Source organism: Drosophila guanche, unplaced genomic scaffold (genome assembly GCF_900245975.1).
Source record: "Drosophila guanche unplaced genomic scaffold, DGUA_6, whole genome shotgun sequence".
Classification (NCBI taxonomy): Eukaryota; Metazoa; Arthropoda; class Insecta; order Diptera; family Drosophilidae; genus Drosophila; species Drosophila guanche.
Window position 1 is genome coordinate 5,040,772 of NW_022995747.1, and position 20,338 is coordinate 5,061,109.

The window sequence follows — 20,338 nt, forward strand, 5'->3', positions numbered from 1 at the left end:
ATAAGCCATATATTGTCTATAGTCCAATATTAATATATTTTATTTTATATTTAGTTGTTCTCATGGGTTGTTCAAACTCCCTTCGCAAAGGAAAAGAGCTTTCAGATTCCTGTAACAAACCAAGGGAGCTTTCATGGTGCGAAATTTGTACCAAAAACTTTGGTGTCGACAACAGGTAAATCGTCACAAAAAATCCAGTGGCGCCAGGTAAATTACACTGCGATTTTCACAGAAATATACCAAAAATAATATACGTTCACACTTCCATATACAAGCACTATTCCTCGACTTTGATGTTCTATTTGATATTTCCAGCAAGTTAGGACTCTCAGTTTTAAAACTTACATTTTACTCTAATTATCATTCAATTTTTCACAAGACTGGCTGGTTTTCATGACTTACCTTTATTGGATTGATTGCAAAATAAGATTAAAATTGAAAAGGTCAACCAACAAAAGTAGCAATACAGGTTGCTGGCAAACAATTGTATAGTAAGGGCACTTGTCTAACCTATTTGCTACACTTAATATTGAAATTCCGTTGTACCATATGTTTTGAAATATTAAAAAGGACTTGTTTAAGACTGACATGCATATAAATATAATAATTGATACTTTTATGTATTTCTGTCAACCCTGCCCAAGGAACATTTTCGTATAAGGTGCAAGGTGAATTTACCAACAAGGTGGCGTGTTCTCTCCCGGTGACCAATTGCCGGTATGCATGAAAAAAAAGCAACGCCACCTTTAATTAAATATATCGTGCTCGGGGCTCATTTTTGTCTCATTTTTAATGTTTTACGCTGAGCGCCTTGACTCCCAGATTTAAATTTTTGGTCTGAACGAGAAGTAGTGTGACCAGCACTGATACTGAAAATTACATATTTACAAGACAAAACGCGCCAATTATAAACTTTTGAACACAAAAAGTAATAAACGACTAATCTGATGCAGTTGCCACATTGATTAATATAAATATTTATTCGTCCAGCTGTCCACAGCCGGAGGAGGTATTAATTCCGAAGAGAGCTTTGCTTCAGTTCTTGGGTTACATAAATGGGAGATGAGATTTTTAGTTGTAGGACAGCAGCAGGCCCTTGGCCACCTCCTTGACCTTCTCCAAGCCAGTCAGCTCCTCGGCAATCTTCAGGGCAAAGTCGTAGGCGGTTCCAGGACCGCGACTAGTGATCAGATTTCCATCCTTCACCACACTCTTGTCATCCACATAGCTGCAAAAAAAGGGGGAGCCATCTGCCATTAGTCAATGTCTCAGGATTAAGGATACGCACACCCACCAGTACTTGTCTACCAGTTGGTCCTTCATTGAGGGATACGAGGTGAGGGACTTGCCGGTGGCGATTCCATGCTTGGCCAGCACCGTGGGCGCGGCACAGATGGCAGCAATCAGACCGCCGCCAGATTCCTGGGCGCGCAGGAGATCTCCCACGGCTGCAGACTCCCCCATGGCATTGGATCCACCCAATCCACCTGGCAGCACGACCACATCGAATTTGTCGCCGGCCGCCTTGGCCAGAGATGTGTCCGGCACAATAACCACATCGCGGGAGCAATTCACCGGCTCCGAGTCTTTCAGCCCAGCCACAGTGACCTTGATCTGCCGACAGGGACATCGAAGGGTGTTAGAAAGTTTCATTTTGCATGTCATTTGTATGTACTCACCCCAGCACGACGCAGCACATCTGCGGCAATGATAAACTCCATTTCCTCGGCGCCAGGAGCCAAGATAATCAGTGCACTTTTGGACATGTTTACGAGTTTTGCAAAATTTCGCGAAAAAGCGGAGGGAATCATACGAACAGTGTGACCGCGGGTCTGACCCTCAAACATATACCGAAAGATACCCTGAGCAAAACAGCAAAGTATTGGTAATTTCTAGTCAAACCGTCAGGGAATTTGTTTGTCAAATTCTAAAGGAAATGTGCAATCCTGACCATCAATAATTTACAGAAATATATCGAAAACAAAGAAGAAGAGCACACCACGCAATTGTGAGTAGCGAGAACTAGTTCAGTTAATGTTGCCACAACATATTTCTCGCAATATATATCGATAGACCAGGAACCTTGTGAACTAGTTCGTTCGCGTTTCGTTCCGGCAGCAACAAAAAGTGATCCGAGTAGCTGATTTTTATTAATTTTATTAAAAACGCGCACGGAAAATCGACAAAAACATGCCTGGGCGCAACGGTATAGAACTGGTGTTCGTCGGCAAGTGCCACCCATCGGGGGGGCAGTGAAGAGAAAGCCATTCAGCGATTTGTCAACAACCAAAAAAAAAAAATACTCTGTGCGCTCCGTTCCGTGTGTGTGGTGTTCCCCAATCGAAGAAAAAGGCGAGAACAAAGAGCCAAATAGCCAAAAATATAGAAGAAAAGTGGCAGGAAAAGTTCTGGGAAATCTCGCAGCGTGAAGGTAAATCACGGTTGAGTTGGAAAATGCAACGTTTGCATGGGAAACGTGTGCGCAATTTGTATATTTTCCCAAAAGCAACAAAAATGCAACAGTTCGATTGCGATAGTGTGCGTTAGTGTGACCGTGTGCGTGTGTGTATGCGTATTTCCAATTGTATGTCTCTCCCTCTTACCCCATCGTGGCCGTCGTTTGTGAGAATGTATTTCTCTCGAAAAAAAAGCTAAAGGAAAAACGCAGAAAATCTGTGGAAAAAGTGTTTAAAAACGAAATGCAAAAACTGCTGGGAAATGTATATGGGATATGACTGTGTGTGCGTGAGGACTGTTAAGCTGTGGGCCTGAGAGCGTGTGAGTGCACGTCACTGTTAACTTTTGCATGTGTGCAAGACTGCTGATCGGGTGAGATCTATCGTGTTTGTGTGTGTATTAGTGAGTGCATTTTGACTTGCAAAATGTTTGATTTGCCATAAAAATACCAACGGCTGAAACCCCTGCCCCCCTGGATCTAGTATTTACATATTTATCTCGCTCTCTCAACTATTTCGTGTATGTGTGTGTTATTAGAGTGCTAGTGTGGGATAGAGACGAGATCATAGAAACAGAACAGGCCCCCTCCTGCCCAAAGTGGATTAAATATGAGGTGGTGAATGATCAGAGAACGTTCTGCCCTCTCGTTCGATCCCCATGGCCCCCTTCCACACTCAATGAGTGTGTCGAAAACTATTAAGAATAGTTCCTAAATAGTAAAGGAACAAAACCATTTAAGCGGTGCCATACAAAATATGTGCTCCCTGACGCAAGGTCAAAACTCTGCCAAGAACGCATGCACGCCCGCACGCAATTGAGTGTCTTGAACCTGCTGCACTTTTGAGAACGGAGGAGGCTGTCCCTCTCCGTAACACCGCCCCATGGCAGACAAATGTCAACTGCAACAAATTGCGTCAACTGCAATAATTCAGGTGTCAAAAACCCGTCTCGTGGGCGTTCTGTGCGATTCACAATTGCAATTCTTTAAAAGAGAAGCAAAAAACAGCAAAGAAAAACCATAATAAATCGTGAAAAACAAGAGCGAGAATTACTGTAACAACAACAAGAACAAGCGTAATTGGGGGGACTAAGAAAACGCAGACAAACAGCGAGAATGGCAGAACAAGCAGAGGGGTACGGTACAGTGGTGACTGCCTAACGGTAATCTGCAAGTGCTGAGTGAATCCTAAACAATTTCCACATAGAGTGAGAACAAAAATTTGGGGAGCAGGAATGCTGGGAAACGAGTGAGTTTGGGTCGGCGAAAAGGATAGAGGAGCTTACACTTAGCCACTCTCCACTGTACCAGCAACAAAGACTCTATCGGGCTGATGCAGCCCTGGGCAGGCAGGCAGGCAGCTGCGCCTCTGATTTACATACGAATACAACAACAAATGTCAAAAGAAATATGGAGACAAATGTACAACAAAGGCAATGGCAAAAGCAGGGTAAATGTGAATATGAGAGATGCAAAAATGTGGCACAAGTAACTGCATGCATGCTCTCTCCTCTTCACTCGGCACCACTCCCCTCTCCTTCGCATTGGATCACTTTGTAATTAGAGGCAGCGCCGCAGACGTTGACGTCTCTGCTGTGAGAAATGCGCTCAATGTCAAAGCGACAATAATTTCCCAGGCAGGGGGTTTATGGAAGCGGAAAGGGGATCGCAACGAATCGAAACGGGCGAGGAGACATGACAGTTGAAATGTAAATGTTGCAATTTGGTTAAAGCCAAGCCCCAAAAAAGTCACAGTCGTCGAGCCAAAAAAAGCTTGACCAGGCTTCCAGGCCCCCGCCGACTCACCTCCCCTCCCCCGTTACGTTACGTTCCGTTCCGAACGTGCAAAATGTTGTTGCTGTTGCTGCGGCGTCATCGTCAGCCGACGCTAAAAATTGTTGAGATTCCATTCACATTCCAGCATGCAATTCGTAGTGGATTATGCGAGAGTGTGTGTGTGAGTTTGCTGTTGTTGCTGCCAGCGGCGGCAGCATGGAACAGGTGAGGGTTTGTAGCGGGGTTCGTTGTTTGTTGTTGCTGCTCTCAAAAGTAAATGAACGATAAAACAAGAAAGGAACGAAGGAAGACTTGGAGTAGACTGTGACGTACCAGGGATACCCTTTGCTTGCAAATTTACCATAGATTTTGTAAAAATACCAAAATAATATGTTTTGGAAAAATATTCGTTTAAAGTTCTCTCGATCTGATCAAACTGCTCGTAACCCCTTCCCCTTCTAGGGTGTGAGAAAGAGAGCACACATTTCCAGTTCGACCTGAGCGTGTCCGTTCACGCGTCCGTCCATTCCACTGATCGTTCGAGGAGGGGGATGGGTGGGCGGCCATTGATGACCAGCTCTGCAATGCCTTCCACCTACTTCCCACTCCCCTCTGTGCGACGCCACTGCCCTCCCATCTTAGTCGAGCGACAACAACAACGACGACGACGGCTGCAGCGACGACGACGAAAATGCAATTTAGCTCGTTTTTCTTGCTTGCTTCAATTCTTCCCCCCGTTCACTCCTCTATGCTTCCTCCTCTTTTCCACACATTTTGAAACATACTGCAGTCTCTCTGTATGGGTGTGTGTGTTTGTGTGAGAGTGCTTGAGAAAAGGGAAAACGAAACGAAAACACAGAGAGTACGAGAGAGAGAGAGAGAGAGAGAGAGAGAATTGCACGCGTAGAGTGGAGCAACAGCAACAGCAACAGCAGCAGCCGAGCCGCCTTTCTGCCTCTCTCTCCCACTTCCCTTGTGGAATAAGTTGCCGTGGAATGCGCATTTTTGCAATAATAATCAGCCACTAATACTATTTTTATCTTCTGCCGTCGAGAGCTTGTAGGCACTGCGTTGCGGCAGGCGTCAACGTTGACGTCGCACACTTCTTCGTGGGGTGTGTGTATGTGTGAGTGTGTATTTGAGTGTTTGCCCCCTGCAGCGTGTGTTCGATTGCTCAGTGGATCGCGCTCTCTGTACAGATGCTTTAATACGCTAACAGAACACGAGAGAGAGAAAGAGATTAACTGTAGGGAATAATGAAGGGGAGATTCCTTCCAAATATCTATTTTTATGGAAAATTCTCTGTTAAATTACACTCCCATTAACAGATCACTCAAAGCTGCGTGCTCTCATCTACTTTCCTGATTAGCCATTGGAAATGTTCAAATCGTATAATTAATGTTAAATAAAGAATTCCGCTTAAGCGGCAGCTCTCTTTTATGTGGAGGAGGGACGCAATTAAACAATTAAAAATTCCCAAAGCGTCGTGTCGCTTAATAACCCATCAAAATCAAAATATCCCTCACAATGGCAATGGGAATGGGAATTGGTGGAGACGGCAAGAGAGAGGGAGAGAGAGAGAACATGCGAGCTATTGTTAATTAGTTATCGGATATATACTATATGTTTTCGTAGATCCACTCCCACATTTATATTTGCGCAAAAAATATTGTGGAATTCGTGGAATGTTAAAACATCCCGTGTTGGGTAGGTGGAACGCGATAGAGGGACGTATGGGATGGGACACCTCTGTGTACAGTGTACACCACCCCCAGGGTCGTTCGCTGTTGACATTCGCGGATATGGCGCGTGGAACCGAACAGAGGTGTTTACCCAACCAGATCTACAATCCACATACATTTTGTATCTATCTCTATCTGGTTGCTCCGCCGTGTTATCATCTATTGTATGGGCCGGCAACGGGTACGGATACACATTCCATTGCAAAAATGGAAAAAGTAAACGAAGAATTCCACTTTTGTCAACAGAATAATTAAACTCATATTTTCTGTTCTTGTTTTTGCTTTTTTTATGTTGGGGAGGGGGCAATCAAAATGTTGTTTAAAGATCAAGCCAGCTAAATGTTGACAGATGTCTAAGGCCCGTTAAGATCAGTGAAGGAATGTCTACCGACAAATGGTTGTGGTATCCACATTTTCAGAGATTGTGGGACCTTGTTTTTCTGAGGCAGACTTAAAGATCTTAACCTTTCTAACCGAAATCGTCCCAATCGGAATTTGGAAAGGGTATCCATAGCCCTTGAATCGAATCTTTCTTTCATATTTTTATCCTTATTTGCACTTGGCACAAATTCGGAATGTTGTTTTGTGTGTTTACGTAGTATGTTTCAGATGGTATATATTGATGACTATTTCATAGTCAGGTGCGCACGCCATTCCCCCTCTCTAAGCCATCCCTCCTTTACTATTGGGATAGTGTGAATTTAATGGTTCATCGTAAAAATGCTGTTGGTGCGGGGATTTTTTGTTGTTGTTTGTAGACCTCTTCCCCGAAATTCGATTTCGATTTTGAATTCGGTGATGACATAATGCCGCTACGCATAAATTATGTGCACGTGTCAGACTGTCCGCCCCCTCTCAGGTGATGCAGCTCGATCTCTCACTCTCTTTCGGCGAAACTGTTTCCAGTTGGCACTTCCTCTCGCTCTTTTCTCTCTTCCCTACTCTTTTTGGGGTCATTAGGAACAATGCGTGTGGCTTTTCCGGCCCGGGGCATGGACTGCTGGCTTGGCTCTCTTGAGCCCACTGCTTTGCTCTGAGTCACGTCTCTGACATGTAAATTATGGGATTATGGTCCAAGGTATATGCAAAACGGAAGGAAAGGCATTTCGAGACAGTAAGGGGATGAACTTTATTCCTCAGATTAAACGTTTTTTAGTCCAACGAGAGTGAGTGCTTGCGTAAGCGAGATAACTATATCGATTTCTGCGTTTGTATGAGCGAGACAACAGTCTGGCGTGTGTGTTCAGCGAATGACTATGCTTTTTTGGGGCTTCTTTAAACGCGTCCTCGGCTATAGCGTGTGACAATTTTTGTTTGATCACAATTTTCACATCTCTGTTTTTGTTTTTTTCTCTGTCTATTTTCAGCCTTCACGTCGCCTGTTCTGTGTGTGAGTTCGCGCGTGTGTGTGTGGGTCCGGCCGTCGATCAATTAAAATTCCACTGCGGGCGCAGACCGCTCAAGAATCAAATCGAATTAAACAAAAAATCAACTAATATTTTGGTATTCAAATATTCAAATCGTATTCGTATTCGTATTCCCATTCATCGTCAGCCAGCGAGCGAGCGAATCTTTTTTTGGGTTTGCATAAAATTTGAATTGTGATAAAAACCGAAATAAATCGAATACAAAATGTGAAGAAAAAAGGAATTATTTACATGCTAAATGAAGAAGTTTTTGTTGGAAATGCAAATGTGTAGAAGAAGTTCCTTTTGAACGGATCTGATCTGGACGGGGCGTGGAGTGTTCTGTGCGTTTTTTTCGCTTCGCTAGTGATAAATAATACGATCTGAAACGCAAATAAAAGGGACGACGTGGAACGAGAGCGATAGCGAAAGAAAGAAAAGGAATAACAAAAGTAAAAGATAAAGAATCAAATCAAAAGAAAAGTAAATCATTGATAGCTACGCTTCAGCGAGTCAAGAAACAACGAGAACTTGTACGCAAAACGAAGGACTAATCGAGTGGGAGAACAAAAGTAACGTTAATTTCAACCATAACCAGAGCAAAAGCTCCCGTTAAGCCCACCGAGGAGCAAAGCGGGAGCAAATTAAAAGCAAAAAAAAAAACACACACAAAAACAGCAAAAGCGACAACCGACAAGCGGGAGCAATGCAAAGATATTTATCTTTATTGAGATCAACAATCTCAAGATCAGCAGCGGCAACACCGACAATAAAGATAATAAAACATCATAAACCTTCGTATAAGCACGCCTAAGTAGTTCATTATACAGTCCCCACAATAGAAATGCAAATGCAGAAAAGTGCCTAAGAATAAACAGAAAAAAGAAGCAGCCACATCAAAAGCCACAAATGTTGATTAAATAATTTATTTATTTATATATCTACTCATACAATATTTTAGTAAAGTGAATGCCCAGAAAGGAGGGAAGGTAAAACATACAAAAATATTTATTTACATACAAAAATCTTTCCCCTGATGTGGGAGCGAGAGAAACGAGTGCCTTAGTGTTCGCGAGTGTGCTTAGTGTGCGTGTCTGTGTGTGTGTGTGAGTGAGAGCTGAGCTGAGTAGAGCAGAGTATTTTGTGATATGAGTGGAAAATACCGCAGAGAGAAGACGCAGCAGCAGCAGCAGCATCAGCAGAATGCATCCAGCGGGGGAGAAAAGGGGCGGTCGCCCCAATGATAAATACACAGCGGAAGCCCTCGAGAGCATCAAGCAGGATCTAACACGATTCGAAGTACAAAATAATCAAAGAAATAATCAGGTAAGTTATCTTCCATTCCAAATATCACCGAAAAATATATGGTTTCTGGGGAAACATCGAGATTAATTTTGGTTACACTTCAAGACAACTTTTGTTGAAGCTTCCCTAAGAAAATTCCCCCAATTTTCATTTCTTATCAACAAAATGCATTCCAATGAATTTCCACAGCTGTGACTCATCACAGGAATCACTCAGCTCGTGTCTGTAAAAACAGCTGAATGCCAGCCCCTCCACTTGGGGATCATCTTGGATTAAAGTCCACTCATTCCCCTTTCGATTCCCCCGCCTTATGCCAGCCTCAGATTTTGTTCACTCGAGTCGAAGTTATGCCATTAACAATGCTTATCAAAACATTTTATAGCCTCCGCTCAACAACTGATGCGCTAAGAAAGACACAAAAGAAAAAATCACGACAACTAATAAAAAACTAAAAAATAACAAGTAGATGATAAAATGCAAGCCACAAACAGAATCCGAGAGCAAACAACAATAGAATAGAGATGATGTGGGTGGAATTTAAATGGAATTTCAGAATTTGGATGCTCTTTGGAGTACAGAAGCGATTCGGAATGGAACGAGGAGAATAAACATGACTACTGTGATCCCCTCCATTTGACGCACATTTGAGTGTGTGCTATGGAGAGATTTGTTCCTTAAAATTTAATTTAAAAATTGTTGGCTTTGGATCTGTGATCTATCGAAAATATCTTAAATTTGTATCCTTTATATCTGTGACAAAACACATTTTCTGATTGATCTTTTAACCGATCATCAAGTCTATTTCATTTTATAAGCAGTTTTTGAACCACAGACCTAGACAGACAGAGAGGCGGCCATGAGATGGTTATTCCTTATAGATGATGCCTCATTCATGGGGACTAAGAATATATATTCATATGCTATCTTTCGGCTGAAATACCCATTTGAAATAGATGGAAAATTCACTGGAAACTGGCACGAGCCATAGATTTTTCACCTGCTACAACAAGGTCAGGAGAAGGAGGTGGGTGGCAGGAGGAGGAGTTGGCCACAGAAAAAGAGAGAGGCGGAGAGACACGAATAAGCTAAAATTAAACTCAAAGCAGAGTAGAGAGAGAGAGAGAGGAATGGGAATGAAATTAATGAACTGACAAACGAAATGCAATTGACCTTCTGCCTTCTATGAGAGAGTGAGTGAGTGGGTGGCTGGATGGTTGGGTTGGTGCTGGTGGCATCGATTGCTGCCAGACAGAGTGGTGTCCAACATGCGAGAGGGAAAGAGATAGAGAGAGCGCGTGTGTGTGTGCGTACACGCGATCGCCCTGGATTCCATCCATTGACGTCACACCGAAAATCATCCAACAAAAAAGCGAGCCAAGAAAGATTGGAACAACGCAGGGACTGATCGAATTGGATCAGAACTGAAGAAGCGAACTATTCATTTGTATGAAAATGCAGAGCGAAAGGGAGAGGGAGTTCGGAGAGGATGACTAATGAACGGAATGATATCTGATGATCCGTTGTAAATTTCAGCACCATCTCTACAATTAGCCAAACAACTTGCAATAATCATTTATTAACTGTTTGGCTTGAACATTTCTCTCTCTCTCTTTCGGTGTCCCCATGCAACGCACTGAGTTGCAACAGATAAAGTGCGTATCAAGAGTGTAAGATGGTCGTTGAAGATGTATCTTCAATACCGATACATAAATCAAATGTGTTCATTCGCTTATGGGAAATGCGTACAGCGAATCAGCTTCTTTCGATGAATGTGGCCTTGTGGAGCGTTATTCATAGTTTTCTGAAACTTTTCAGTATTTTGATTCATTAGAAACGTGTAACCAAAAGGTAGACTGATTTCAATTACATTCTCAAGTCGATTTCCTTACTTATAAATCGATTTATCATCCTTAATGGTTTTGATGCCCTTTTGATGATTAAACATCCACGGAATTCACATTCCATTAAAGACATTCATTTTTATCATATTTTATTCGATGAAAAACCTAATGAATGTCTCATTTTGATTAGTAATACTCTCAGTTATGGAAAAACTTCATATATTGGATATGGAAAGTGGCCTATAACTGATAACTAATTCAATTTGTTTGCCCATTAACATCGTCATCGGGATCGTCACTGCACTTCCATTAGAAGATATCGATCGCTGGAATTCCTAAATATTTGAAACGGGCTGTAAAGGCAGACGGCAGAGGATCTGCAGAGAGGGAGCATAGAGAGCCAGAGAAGAGGACATCATAAAAATTCTTAAATATTATCTGACGGGTCATCAATTTACAATTTTACGATCCACCACTTGCTGCCAGCTACTGTTTGCTGCGACTGTAAATTATCGCTGGAGTCCGGTCTCGACTCTGGCTCCAACTTCGACTCTGAGGATCAGCCTCCCCCCCCCTCAAAAAGCATTCCACAGACAGAGAGGAACAGCCAGAGGCAGAGGAGTAGCAGAAGCAGAAGCATAAGGAGATTTCTCTTAATCCAAGCGGTTGGGCGGTGCTCAGGTTTTTGACCATAAAAAATATGTTTGCCGAGGTTGGGGGATATGTGGATGTTGGCTAATTGTTATGACTTGGCCAGTTTTGGACAGGCCACAATTTAATGCTGCAATTGCCTGGCAATGGCCATGGTCACCGTCTCTTCTCTGGCTTTAGTTTTTTGCCAACTTTCGCCCGATGTCTGACTGCTGACTGCTGCCTACACGCCTCTGCATTTGTGGCTGCCTGCTGCCTCTGGCGGCACAATGGACTGGCTAATTGGCCATGCTGAGCGGCTAAATACCAGAAAGCCATAATCTGCTCATATATAGGCATACCCCCTTGCTGCAGAGGAGTCATAGCTGTGGGGGCAGGGCGTATGTCAAAGCGATAAACGATTTAACGATAAATAAATACGGAATTTATGCAACTCCGCCACCCGAGCACCGATCAACACTTTTCAGCGACCATGTTCCACCGCCCACGCAAATGTTTTTTTCCCCTCTCCTCGATATTTGGCGGCATTTCGGAAATTGGGTGTCGTAGAGAGGGGGAGCCACAGGCATGTCTTGGGGCCGTCGCTGACATTCTGGCCAGGCTATAAATATCTGAATATCAATAATGGTCAACCCAGGCACTGGGAGAAAAATATTGCACTATATTTTGTGTGGATAAAAACTGTAGAAAGTTTTGGGCAAACAAAAATGAATTTTATCTGAGAATGTTTCTGTGGAATATTTTCATTATTTCTGGTTGAATTTTAATGTTGATAGAAGTCCAAGAAGAAATCTCTGTTAGGGAAACTGATGGTCAAATTATATTTCGTGGCAGCTTTAAAAGCGATTCCTAAAGTGATCTCCATTAGCCTGCAGCAAAATTTCTCCAAGTGTACCACGTCCGAACCGAGTTGCGGCAGAAGTATGCGCAGAAATTAATTAAAATAACAAATGCTGATAATAAATAAAAAATCAAACGCAAAAAAAGGCAGCAAAATAAACAAGAGGCAAACGCCAACGCCAACGCAGTGTGGCAGTCATCGGGGGCACGCAGCCATTACAATAAAAATTAAAATAATCCATAAATAAATTAGTAAACAAAGTTAAGAAAATGCGAGGGGTTCAGTGTGGGGCAGGGAACCGGCGTTTGACAAATGCCGATCTGCAGGGTCTGTCTGTCGATCGCCATGCGACACCCACTCCACATGTATGATCGGTGGTGACTCTTATTTGGTCCGGTTATGGCCCGCAGCCGTACACATGTAATCCCAATTTTAGATTTGGTGCGAATTTATCCATCTATTTATATAAGGCAGTGTGTGCGGCCAACAGTGAGTCGGTAAATTATGCGATCGGATGGGGAATCAGTTCCCAAGAATAATATCAGGCATAGAAATTTGGATTTTTGCAATATTTTTAACAGGAACAGTAATCGAAAGGCGGGTGCTCAAAGAGCCAAATGCCACACATCCACAAGTTCGCTCACTTCTCAACGCCACTGTGTCTGCTGTCTTTGAATCTTTTATGGGTGGGACACGGACACGACGGACACATTTCACATTTTCGAGCCAAAATGGAATTCCTTGGGGTGCAATTTTCGACTAATTTGCGCGATATTCGTGCGAAAAATTTGTTGAACCTGTCGTTAGGTTTGCTTTCTTCTGCTTTCTTGCTTCTCCTTTCATTATTTCTTTGGCTGGGCTGTGTGCTTTGGCTATTTTCTAAGGAATTTTCACCTAAATATACGAATACTATACTCTCAACCGACAAACATATATCAGGCGAAGCAATCGCCGAAAAAATAATGTATTCTATTATCTGTGTGGTGTGTGTTCTGCCTCTAATAATAACAAAAGACAAACAGACAAACGCATACACTCACATGGAATACAAACACAAACAAACAGACAGAATGTTTGGACTGATGGATATGCCCCCATGCCTCTAGTGCCTTTTGGTTTGGTTATGGTAAGATCTGGTCCGATCAGTGCCAGATATTGCCAGTATTCACCCCATATTGAAGATATTTTTACAGTAGATACTCAATAGTTGGATTACTTGGGTCTACATATGTCCAAATGAATTTTGTTCGATATTTTGCTAGTTCCTTTTATCAAGTGCCCAATGTGGGTACATTTTACACAAATATTTGCCCCTTGGCAAGAATTTCGAATTTTGAAGTATTTTGTTGGCGTTTGTTCGAATGTTTTTGAGAAATACCAAACGTAATTCTTCACTCTGTCTCGGAACACTCACTATCCATTTCTCTATACATAGTTATTCGATCTGCAACAAATAATGGATATATAATACCTTCTGTCAGGTTCAAAGAAACAATTCGGTCAAGGCTGCATCATCTGCGTCTTCTGTGGGGGGGAGGGAGTACTGGAAGGTGTTCCGTTTTGTGTAATCTGTAAATTTCTTTGACCTTGCCCACCCGTTAATCGCTTGGCCAATTGTAAGCAATCGCCAGTACCGCAAAGAAGGCGCTTAAGTGGATTAACAAAAGTGTTGGACAAGTCCCGAGCCCCCTCGAAAGGCAAAATCCAATTTATTTTATTTGAGAATTTAGCGGAATGCAAATTTCGCGTGGGCGACACTTTTCGTCTCTCCTCAAAGTACTTTTGTTGCTGCCTGCCTGCATTTGTTGATTTAGTGTGTCCATTGGCTTTTGCTAATTTGCAGTAAATTGGCTTGCTTGTAAGACGCTAAGGAGAGCAGAACAGAGAGGGAGGGGGGTGAGAGTGAGAAACAGACAGAAAGTCTGCTGGGGGTCTTCTTATTCTTTATTGGGTTTCGCGTCGTTGGTTTTAATTTTAAGCAAATTTAACTCAAGAGACAAAAATTCATGTGAAGTGGAGGGTGCAAAGGCGTTAAATTATTATAATTTTTCTAGAATTAGAGATGATGATTAGAAAAGAAAAAGACATGCTCTCGAAATAGTCGATATAATTCCCTACTTAGGGTATCCAAAAGCAGACTCCCCACCCTCATGCCATCCACATTCGTCAGGCAGCAGTCACTGAAATTGGTAAAGGGGAAGCGAGTAGGGGGAAGCGAGGTAAAGTCATAAAATCGAGGATCAGTCACAAAAGGGCAAAATCAGATTGAAGAAGAACAAGAAGAGGCATCAAAAGAACGCGTAAAACTGGTAGCAGCAGAGCGACAGTGGCAGCGACAACAACAGCAACGCATGTGAAGGAAACAAGAACAAGGCGACACACACACGCTCGCACGCATACACAATCAATGCCGAAGGTTGCCCTTGCCTTGCATCTCGCTCTGACGTTCGTTTGGGCTTCCACTTGGCGCATCTGGCAGCCGCAACCGGCGATTGCTCTTCTTCTTTGCTCTGATCTTTTGCCTGCCTCCTTTCGTTTCGTTCTTCGTTCGCTCTCGCTCTCTCCCACTGTGTGCGCCGCCTGACTTTTAGGAATTTCTCGACGATGGCAAGAATTTGATTTCATTGCTTTTTTGGTCGCTTCGCGCTGGTGTTTCTTCGGCCTTTTGTTTTAGGCGCTGCTTCTTTGCTTATTCCTTTTGCTTTTGCCTTTGATTTGGTTTTGTTTTGTATGCGTCTCGCTTTTGTTTAGTTTTTGATATTCACACACACACACACACACACCGATGCCAATGCACATGCATACGCATACATGTCGGGAAGGTGCAGGAATGTTGATCAGGCAGAGGCGTAGCCCACTGAAGATGACGGGGGTGGGTGTAATCGGACATGGTTGGGGGATAAATGGATGCATTTCTGGTGTATATTTAGTAATTTAAAGACTGGATTTTAACTAATTCTGTCAATCTCTTTCTTCTTTACAGAATTACACAGCTCTGCGATACACAGCCACCAATGGACGCAATGATGCACTTACTCCGGACTATCATCATGTCAAGCCGCCTATGGAGCCACCTTCATCGGCGTCCCCGTCGCCGGATGTGGTCATCCCCCCGCCACCCGCCATCGTAGGCGGCCAGTCCGTTGTAGGCGTCGGCGTGGGTGTGGGCGTGGCCCTGCAGACGAATGGACACGTGCCAAAGATGATGAACCCCCTGATCCCCACGAAACTGATCCGCAAGGCGAGCATAGAGCGGGACACCCCGAGCCACTATCTGCGCTGTAGTCCGGCCCTGGACTCGGGCGCTGGCAGTTCCCGCTCGGACAGCCCGCACTCCCACTCGCACCAGGGGCTCGGCGGAGGAGGAGGCGGCGGTGGGGGTGGCAGCCGGGCCAGCACTACTGGTCCGTATTCCCCGTCGCCCAGCAGCTTCAGCGATGCGGCTCCTCCGGCGCCGCCACCACGGAATCCGACGGCCTCCAGCTCGGCCACGCCCCCGCCGCCACCGCCTACGAATCAGGCGTACGTGAAGCGAAGGTCGCCGGCTCTGAACCGCCCACCGGCGATAGCACCACCGCCAGGAGCGCCTGGGACACGTGGCACCTCGCCGGTCATACCGCAGAACGGGTTAAAGACGCAGCAGCAGCTCTCGCAGCAGATGAAGGCGCTCAACATGTACCCAGGCGGAGGCAATGGTGCTGCGGTGGAGCCACCGCCGCCGTACCTCATCAATACGGTGGTGGTGACCAGCAGTCAGCCCCCGCCGCCGCCCAGCTACACGGCCTCGATGCAGTCCCGCCAGTCGCCGACGCAGTCGCAGCAATCGGACTACCGCAAGTCCCCCAGCAGCGGCATCTACTCGGCCACATCGGCGGGATCGCCCAGTCCCATCACCGTGAGCAACAGCAGCGGCATCCTGCCACCGCCGCCAGTATCCGCGGGATCCGTGGGCCTGGCCAAGCCCCAGCCGAGGGCGTACCAAGCGCGCACCCAGCAGCCCATCATCATGCAGAGCGTGAAGAGCACGCAGGTGCAGAAGCCGGTGCTCCAGACGGCAGTGGCGCCCCAGTCGCCCGTCAGTGCCTCCGCCAGCAACAGTCCGGTCCACGTCATGGCGGCCCCGCCATCCTATCCTCAAAAGTCGCCGGCGGTTGTGCAGCAGCAGCAGGCAGCGGCAGCAGCCGCCCATCAGCACTCGCCGCTCCTGGTGATTCCGAGCACGGGGTCTGTGGTGGTTGGATCGTCTGCCGTGAAGCCACCCACGCCCACAACGCCGCCATTGATGGGATCCGCTCTCAACGGATCGGTGATTGTCAAGCCCGCCTGCATGGAGCCGCCCTCCTATGCCAAGAGCATGCAGGCCAAGGCTGCCATTGTGCATCCGCAGCAGGTCCAGGTGCAACAGCAGCAGCAACAACAGCAGCAGCAGCAGCAACAGCTCCAGACGCTGAGAGCTCTCCAGGCGCAGGCACAAGCTCAGGCACAGGTAAGGATATCGATATTTATCGAGGTGTTTCATCAATTATTGAGATCTCATACTAAACTTTATTTTCCCTCAGGCTCAGGCTCAAGCGCAGGCACAACAGCAACAGCAGCAGCAGCAACAGCAGAAGGCGAGCAATGGCAATGCTGGCAGACAGCTACCACCCCCACCACCCTACCAGAGTAGCAACAACAACAACAACGACAGTAAACCCGCCAGCAATAACAACAACATTCAGATAACGAACAGCAACCTTGCCACCACGCCACCAATACCACCCGCCAAGTACAGCGGAGCGGGAGCGAACAGTTCGGGTGGCAGCAATGGATCCGCATCGACAGCATCCTCATCGGGAGCGAAGGCCGCGGCTGCTGCCTGCAAGAAGATCAAGCATGCGTCGCCGATACCCGAACGGAAGATCTCCAAGGAGAAGGAGGAGGAGCGGAAGGAGGGTCGCATGCGGCAGTATTCGCCGCAGGCTTTCAAGTTCTTCATGGAGCAGCACATCGAGAACGTGATTAAGTCGTATCGCCAGCGCACCTACCGCAAGAACCAGCTGGAGAAGGAAATGCTGAAGGTGGGGCTACCGGACGAGACGCAGATCGAGATGCGGAAGATGCTTAACCAGAAGGAGAGCAACTACATCCGCCTCAAGCGGGCCAAGATGGACAAGAGCATGTTCGTGAAGATCAAGCCCATCGGCGTGGGTGCCTTTGGGGAGGTGACGCTCGTCCGAAAGATCGACACTTCCAATCATCTGTACGCCATGAAGACGCTACGCAAGGCCGATGTCCTCAAGCGCAACCAAGTGGCGCATGTGAAAGCCGAACGTGATATCTTGGCCGAGGCCGACAACAACTGGGTCGTGAAGCTCTACTATAGTTTTCAGGATAAGGATAATTTATACTTTGTGATGGATTACATACCCGGTAAGCCAGCCATATAACCTCTGATGCATGTTTACCTATTGCTAATCTGTCGTGTGTCCTGTTTAGGTGGCGATCTTATGTCGCTGCTGATCAAGTTGGGCATCTTCGAGGAGGAACTGGCCCGCTTTTACATTGCGGAAGTCACCTGCGCCGTGGACAGTGTACACAAAATGGGCTTCATTCACAGGTAAACTATTACAAGCTCTAATCTCTGAATATTACTTATGTATTCCCCTGTTCACCTTCTTGCAGAGACATCAAACCTGACAACATACTCATCGACAGTGTCGGACACATAAAACTCACCGATTTTGGTCTATGCACGGGTTTCCGATGGACGCATAACTCAAAGTACTATCAGGAGAATGGTAAGGCAATGCATCGAACAGAAAGATAACCATTATAATCATCTTTATCCCTTCTAGGCAATCACTCGCGGCAGGACTCGATGGAACCGTGGGAGGATTTCTCGGAAAATGGACCCAAACCCACTGTGCTGGAGCGGTAATTCTATGCCCATGAATACCCTCTTGATTAGTCCTAAATCTTCGTATTTCTGTGATCCCTTAGGCGGCGAATGCGCGATCACCAAAGAGTTTTGGCCCACTCGCTGGTGGGAACACCAAACTACATAGCGCCCGAGGTGCTGGAGCGGAGCGGCTACACGCAGCTGTGCGACTATTGGAGCGTCGGAGTTATTCTCTACGAGATGCTGGTGGGTCAGCCGCCATTCCTGGCCAATACTCCACTGGAAACGCAACAGAAGGTGAAACAAACAATTGAAATGTCACTGGAAGATTAGTTTATCTAACGATTTTGTTCACTCATTTTCAGGTTATAAACTGGGAGAAAACGTTGCACATACCGCCGCAGGCAGAGCTGTCGCGAGAGGCCACCGATCTAATTCGACGGCTGTGTGCATCGGCGGACAAGCGGCTGGGCAAGAGCGTGGATGAGGTGAAAAGCCATGATTTCTTCAAGGGCATCGATTTTGCGGACATGCGGAAGCAGAAGGCGCCCTTCATACCCGAGATCAAGCATCCCACGGACACGTCCAACTTCGATCCGGTCGATCCGGACAAGCTGCGTTCCAACGATTCGAACATGAGCAGCGGCGACGACATCGAGCTGAACGACAGGCAATTCCATGGATTTTTCGAATTTACCTTTAGGAGATTCTTCGATGACAAACAGCAGCCGGATATGACGGACGACCAGGGGCCGGTCTACGTCTGAATCCCAAACCCCGGAACCACCACCAACCCCCAATCAATTGTTAGTCAAATAGTCACAAAGGCGAGCCCGCTGTGTGACGAACAGCCCACAGGAGAATGAAACTATATAGATTATATAATTTATAGGAGAAAGTAGAAGGAGAGAATAGAGGGAACTACACATATAAATACAAATATATCATATGCTTGAGTGCATGAACTGAATAAATTTAAAGAGAAAAACTAAAAAAAGAAACGAGAGGGAAAGCGAGAACGAGTCATAACTTTGGAAAATAATTTCTAAACCATAGATATCTGTATATATCTAGGTTCAGCAGTCTATTAAGCGTGCAAAGAACCTGAAAGAATTGGAACCAATTTCTGGTGCTCAAAGCTAAGAAAAGAAACAAGAATGCCTTAAAACGAGAACTCTACCCTCTATATACATATACACTGAGCGAAGCGAATTTACCTAAGCCCAAATCCACTTTACAACCCAAAACCAGGGGACCAGGCGACCAATCGATGGATGGCAACTAATTCAGCAGGCTGGTTAGTCCAGGCCATCACCCACCCAAGCACAGATTCAGATTTAGAATCGACACGGAACATCATCGATTGGCGACCATATAAGTTGAGCGATAGCAATATAAGCGGGTCTTATAAGCCTAATCTAATCTAACAGAACCACTCTGCGCTATTCTATCTACGAACCCACGCCCATCTCTGTCACTGCTCATTATTGAAATGTCTTCAAACTTGTGTCCAGCATCTACAAGAAACCCTACAAAAACAAGAACAAACTAAGAGATACCTACGTATATCTATATCTATTTCTATATATATTATATATTTACTATATCTAAAGCAATGTTAGACCAACTTGTTGAATGCCAAATGAAATTGTTTAAATGAAATAATGAAAGTAGAGGAAGCAGAAGGAGAATTCAACACAAAAACGAGCAACGAGAAAGAATGGAGGAGGAGGAGGAGGAGTTATTGTAATATTGTAAAGCAAACCTACATTTTAATCCTTATACATAGTTAAACCTTATATATATAGTCTATATGCAATACATTTTTATTTATGCTAAAGTTGTGTACCGTCTAAGATGTTTTTTAGTTTATAGAAGAACCAACCGCCTAACCATAATCTAGTTTAATTCCTAACACATAAGGCGCGAGAGTACATCAGTTTTTTTTGTTTGTCGTTTATCTTAGGCGCTGGATCAAAGCGCCTGAAATGTGTAAACGTGTTTCGTTTTCCCCATTCAAATTAGCCTCAGTTTGTATGTGCGTGTGTTTTTTTATATGAATATCTTCTATCTAGTTTGTATTTTATCTATCTAATTATGTATGAATATGTGTAGTATATAAATATTAAATGTGAGATGAGAAATCGGGCTAATTGAAGGGGAAAATACAAACCAACTCTGTGTGTGCCTTGGCCAATTAGTTTACTAAAACAAATTAATAAATGGAAAACAACAAATTGATATAAAAATGTTTTTTCTAGAGGCTATATGGGAGATGTTTCAGAAATCTGAGGCTACGTGAAGGCTTTCCTTGGGGACTATCATGTGTCTCTATGAATGGACTTTCAGCAAATGCAAGATAGGGGTTTGTACAATCTAAGAGTAAAGTTTTGATGTATATTCTAGATTAGCACTTGTCTGTGTCAGTAATCAGATGTTA

The 20,338-nt window shown here is 44.9% G+C and overlaps 2 protein-coding genes across 3 annotated transcripts; one reads left to right on the forward strand and one right to left on the reverse strand.

Moving 5' to 3' along the window:
* Positions 1-1,053: 1,053 nt before the first annotated feature.
* On the reverse strand, positions 1,054-1,838 carry LOC117583535 (protein dj-1beta). Its single transcript, XM_034271889.1, has 3 exons — positions 1,680-1,838; positions 1,295-1,614; positions 1,054-1,228 (listed from the first exon to the last, which is right to left on the reverse strand). The coding sequence occupies exons 1-3, from the start codon at positions 1,809-1,811 to the stop codon at positions 1,072-1,074; spliced, it is 609 nt and encodes a 202-aa protein (XP_034127780.1). The 5' UTR covers positions 1,812-1,838; the 3' UTR covers positions 1,054-1,071.
* Positions 1,839-2,106: 268 nt separating this feature from the next.
* LOC117583530 (serine/threonine-protein kinase Warts) lies at positions 2,107-20,117 on the forward strand. Of its 2 annotated transcripts, none has more exons than XM_034271879.1 (9): positions 2,107-2,431; positions 7,341-8,705; positions 15,001-16,503; positions 16,577-17,429; positions 17,496-17,616; positions 17,682-17,797; positions 17,855-17,933; positions 18,000-18,195; positions 18,264-20,117. In XM_034271879.1, the coding sequence occupies exons 2-9, from the start codon at positions 8,583-8,585 to the stop codon at positions 18,663-18,665; spliced, it is 3,393 nt and encodes a 1,130-aa protein (XP_034127770.1). In that variant the 5' UTR covers positions 2,107-2,431; positions 7,341-8,582; the 3' UTR covers positions 18,666-20,117. The 2 variants fall into 2 exon arrangements, with proteins under 2 accessions (XP_034127770.1, XP_034127771.1); XM_034271880.1 differs by having other exon boundaries at positions 16,583-17,429.
* Positions 20,118-20,338: the final 221 nt, after the last annotated feature.

What these genes read in the sequence shown, in the direction of transcription:
- LOC117583535 (XM_034271889.1), bottom strand. Translation starts at nt 1,811, where the DNA reads ATGATTCCCTCCGCTTTTTCGCGAAATTTTGCAAAACTCGTAAACATG. An exon ending in ATGTGCTGCGTCGTGCTGGG is followed by an intron (nt 1,615 to 1,679) that starts GTGAGTACATAC and finishes CCCTGTCGGCAG; the next exon opens with ATCAAGGTCACTGTGGCTGG. An exon ending in CAACTGGTAGACAAGTACTG is followed by an intron (nt 1,229 to 1,294) that starts GTGGGTGTGCGT and finishes CTTTTTTTGCAG; the next exon opens with CTATGTGGATGACAAGAGTG.
- LOC117583530 (XM_034271879.1), top strand. Translation starts at nt 8,583, where the DNA reads ATGCATCCAGCGGGGGAGAAAAGGGGCGGTCGCCCCAATGATAAATAC. An exon ending in AAAATGGGCTTCATTCACAG is followed by an intron (nt 17,617 to 17,681) that starts GTAAACTATTAC and finishes ACCTTCTTGCAG; the next exon opens with AGACATCAAACCTGACAACA. An exon ending in CACTGGAAACGCAACAGAAG is followed by an intron (nt 18,196 to 18,263) that starts GTGAAACAAACA and finishes ACTCATTTTCAG; the next exon opens with GTTATAAACTGGGAGAAAAC.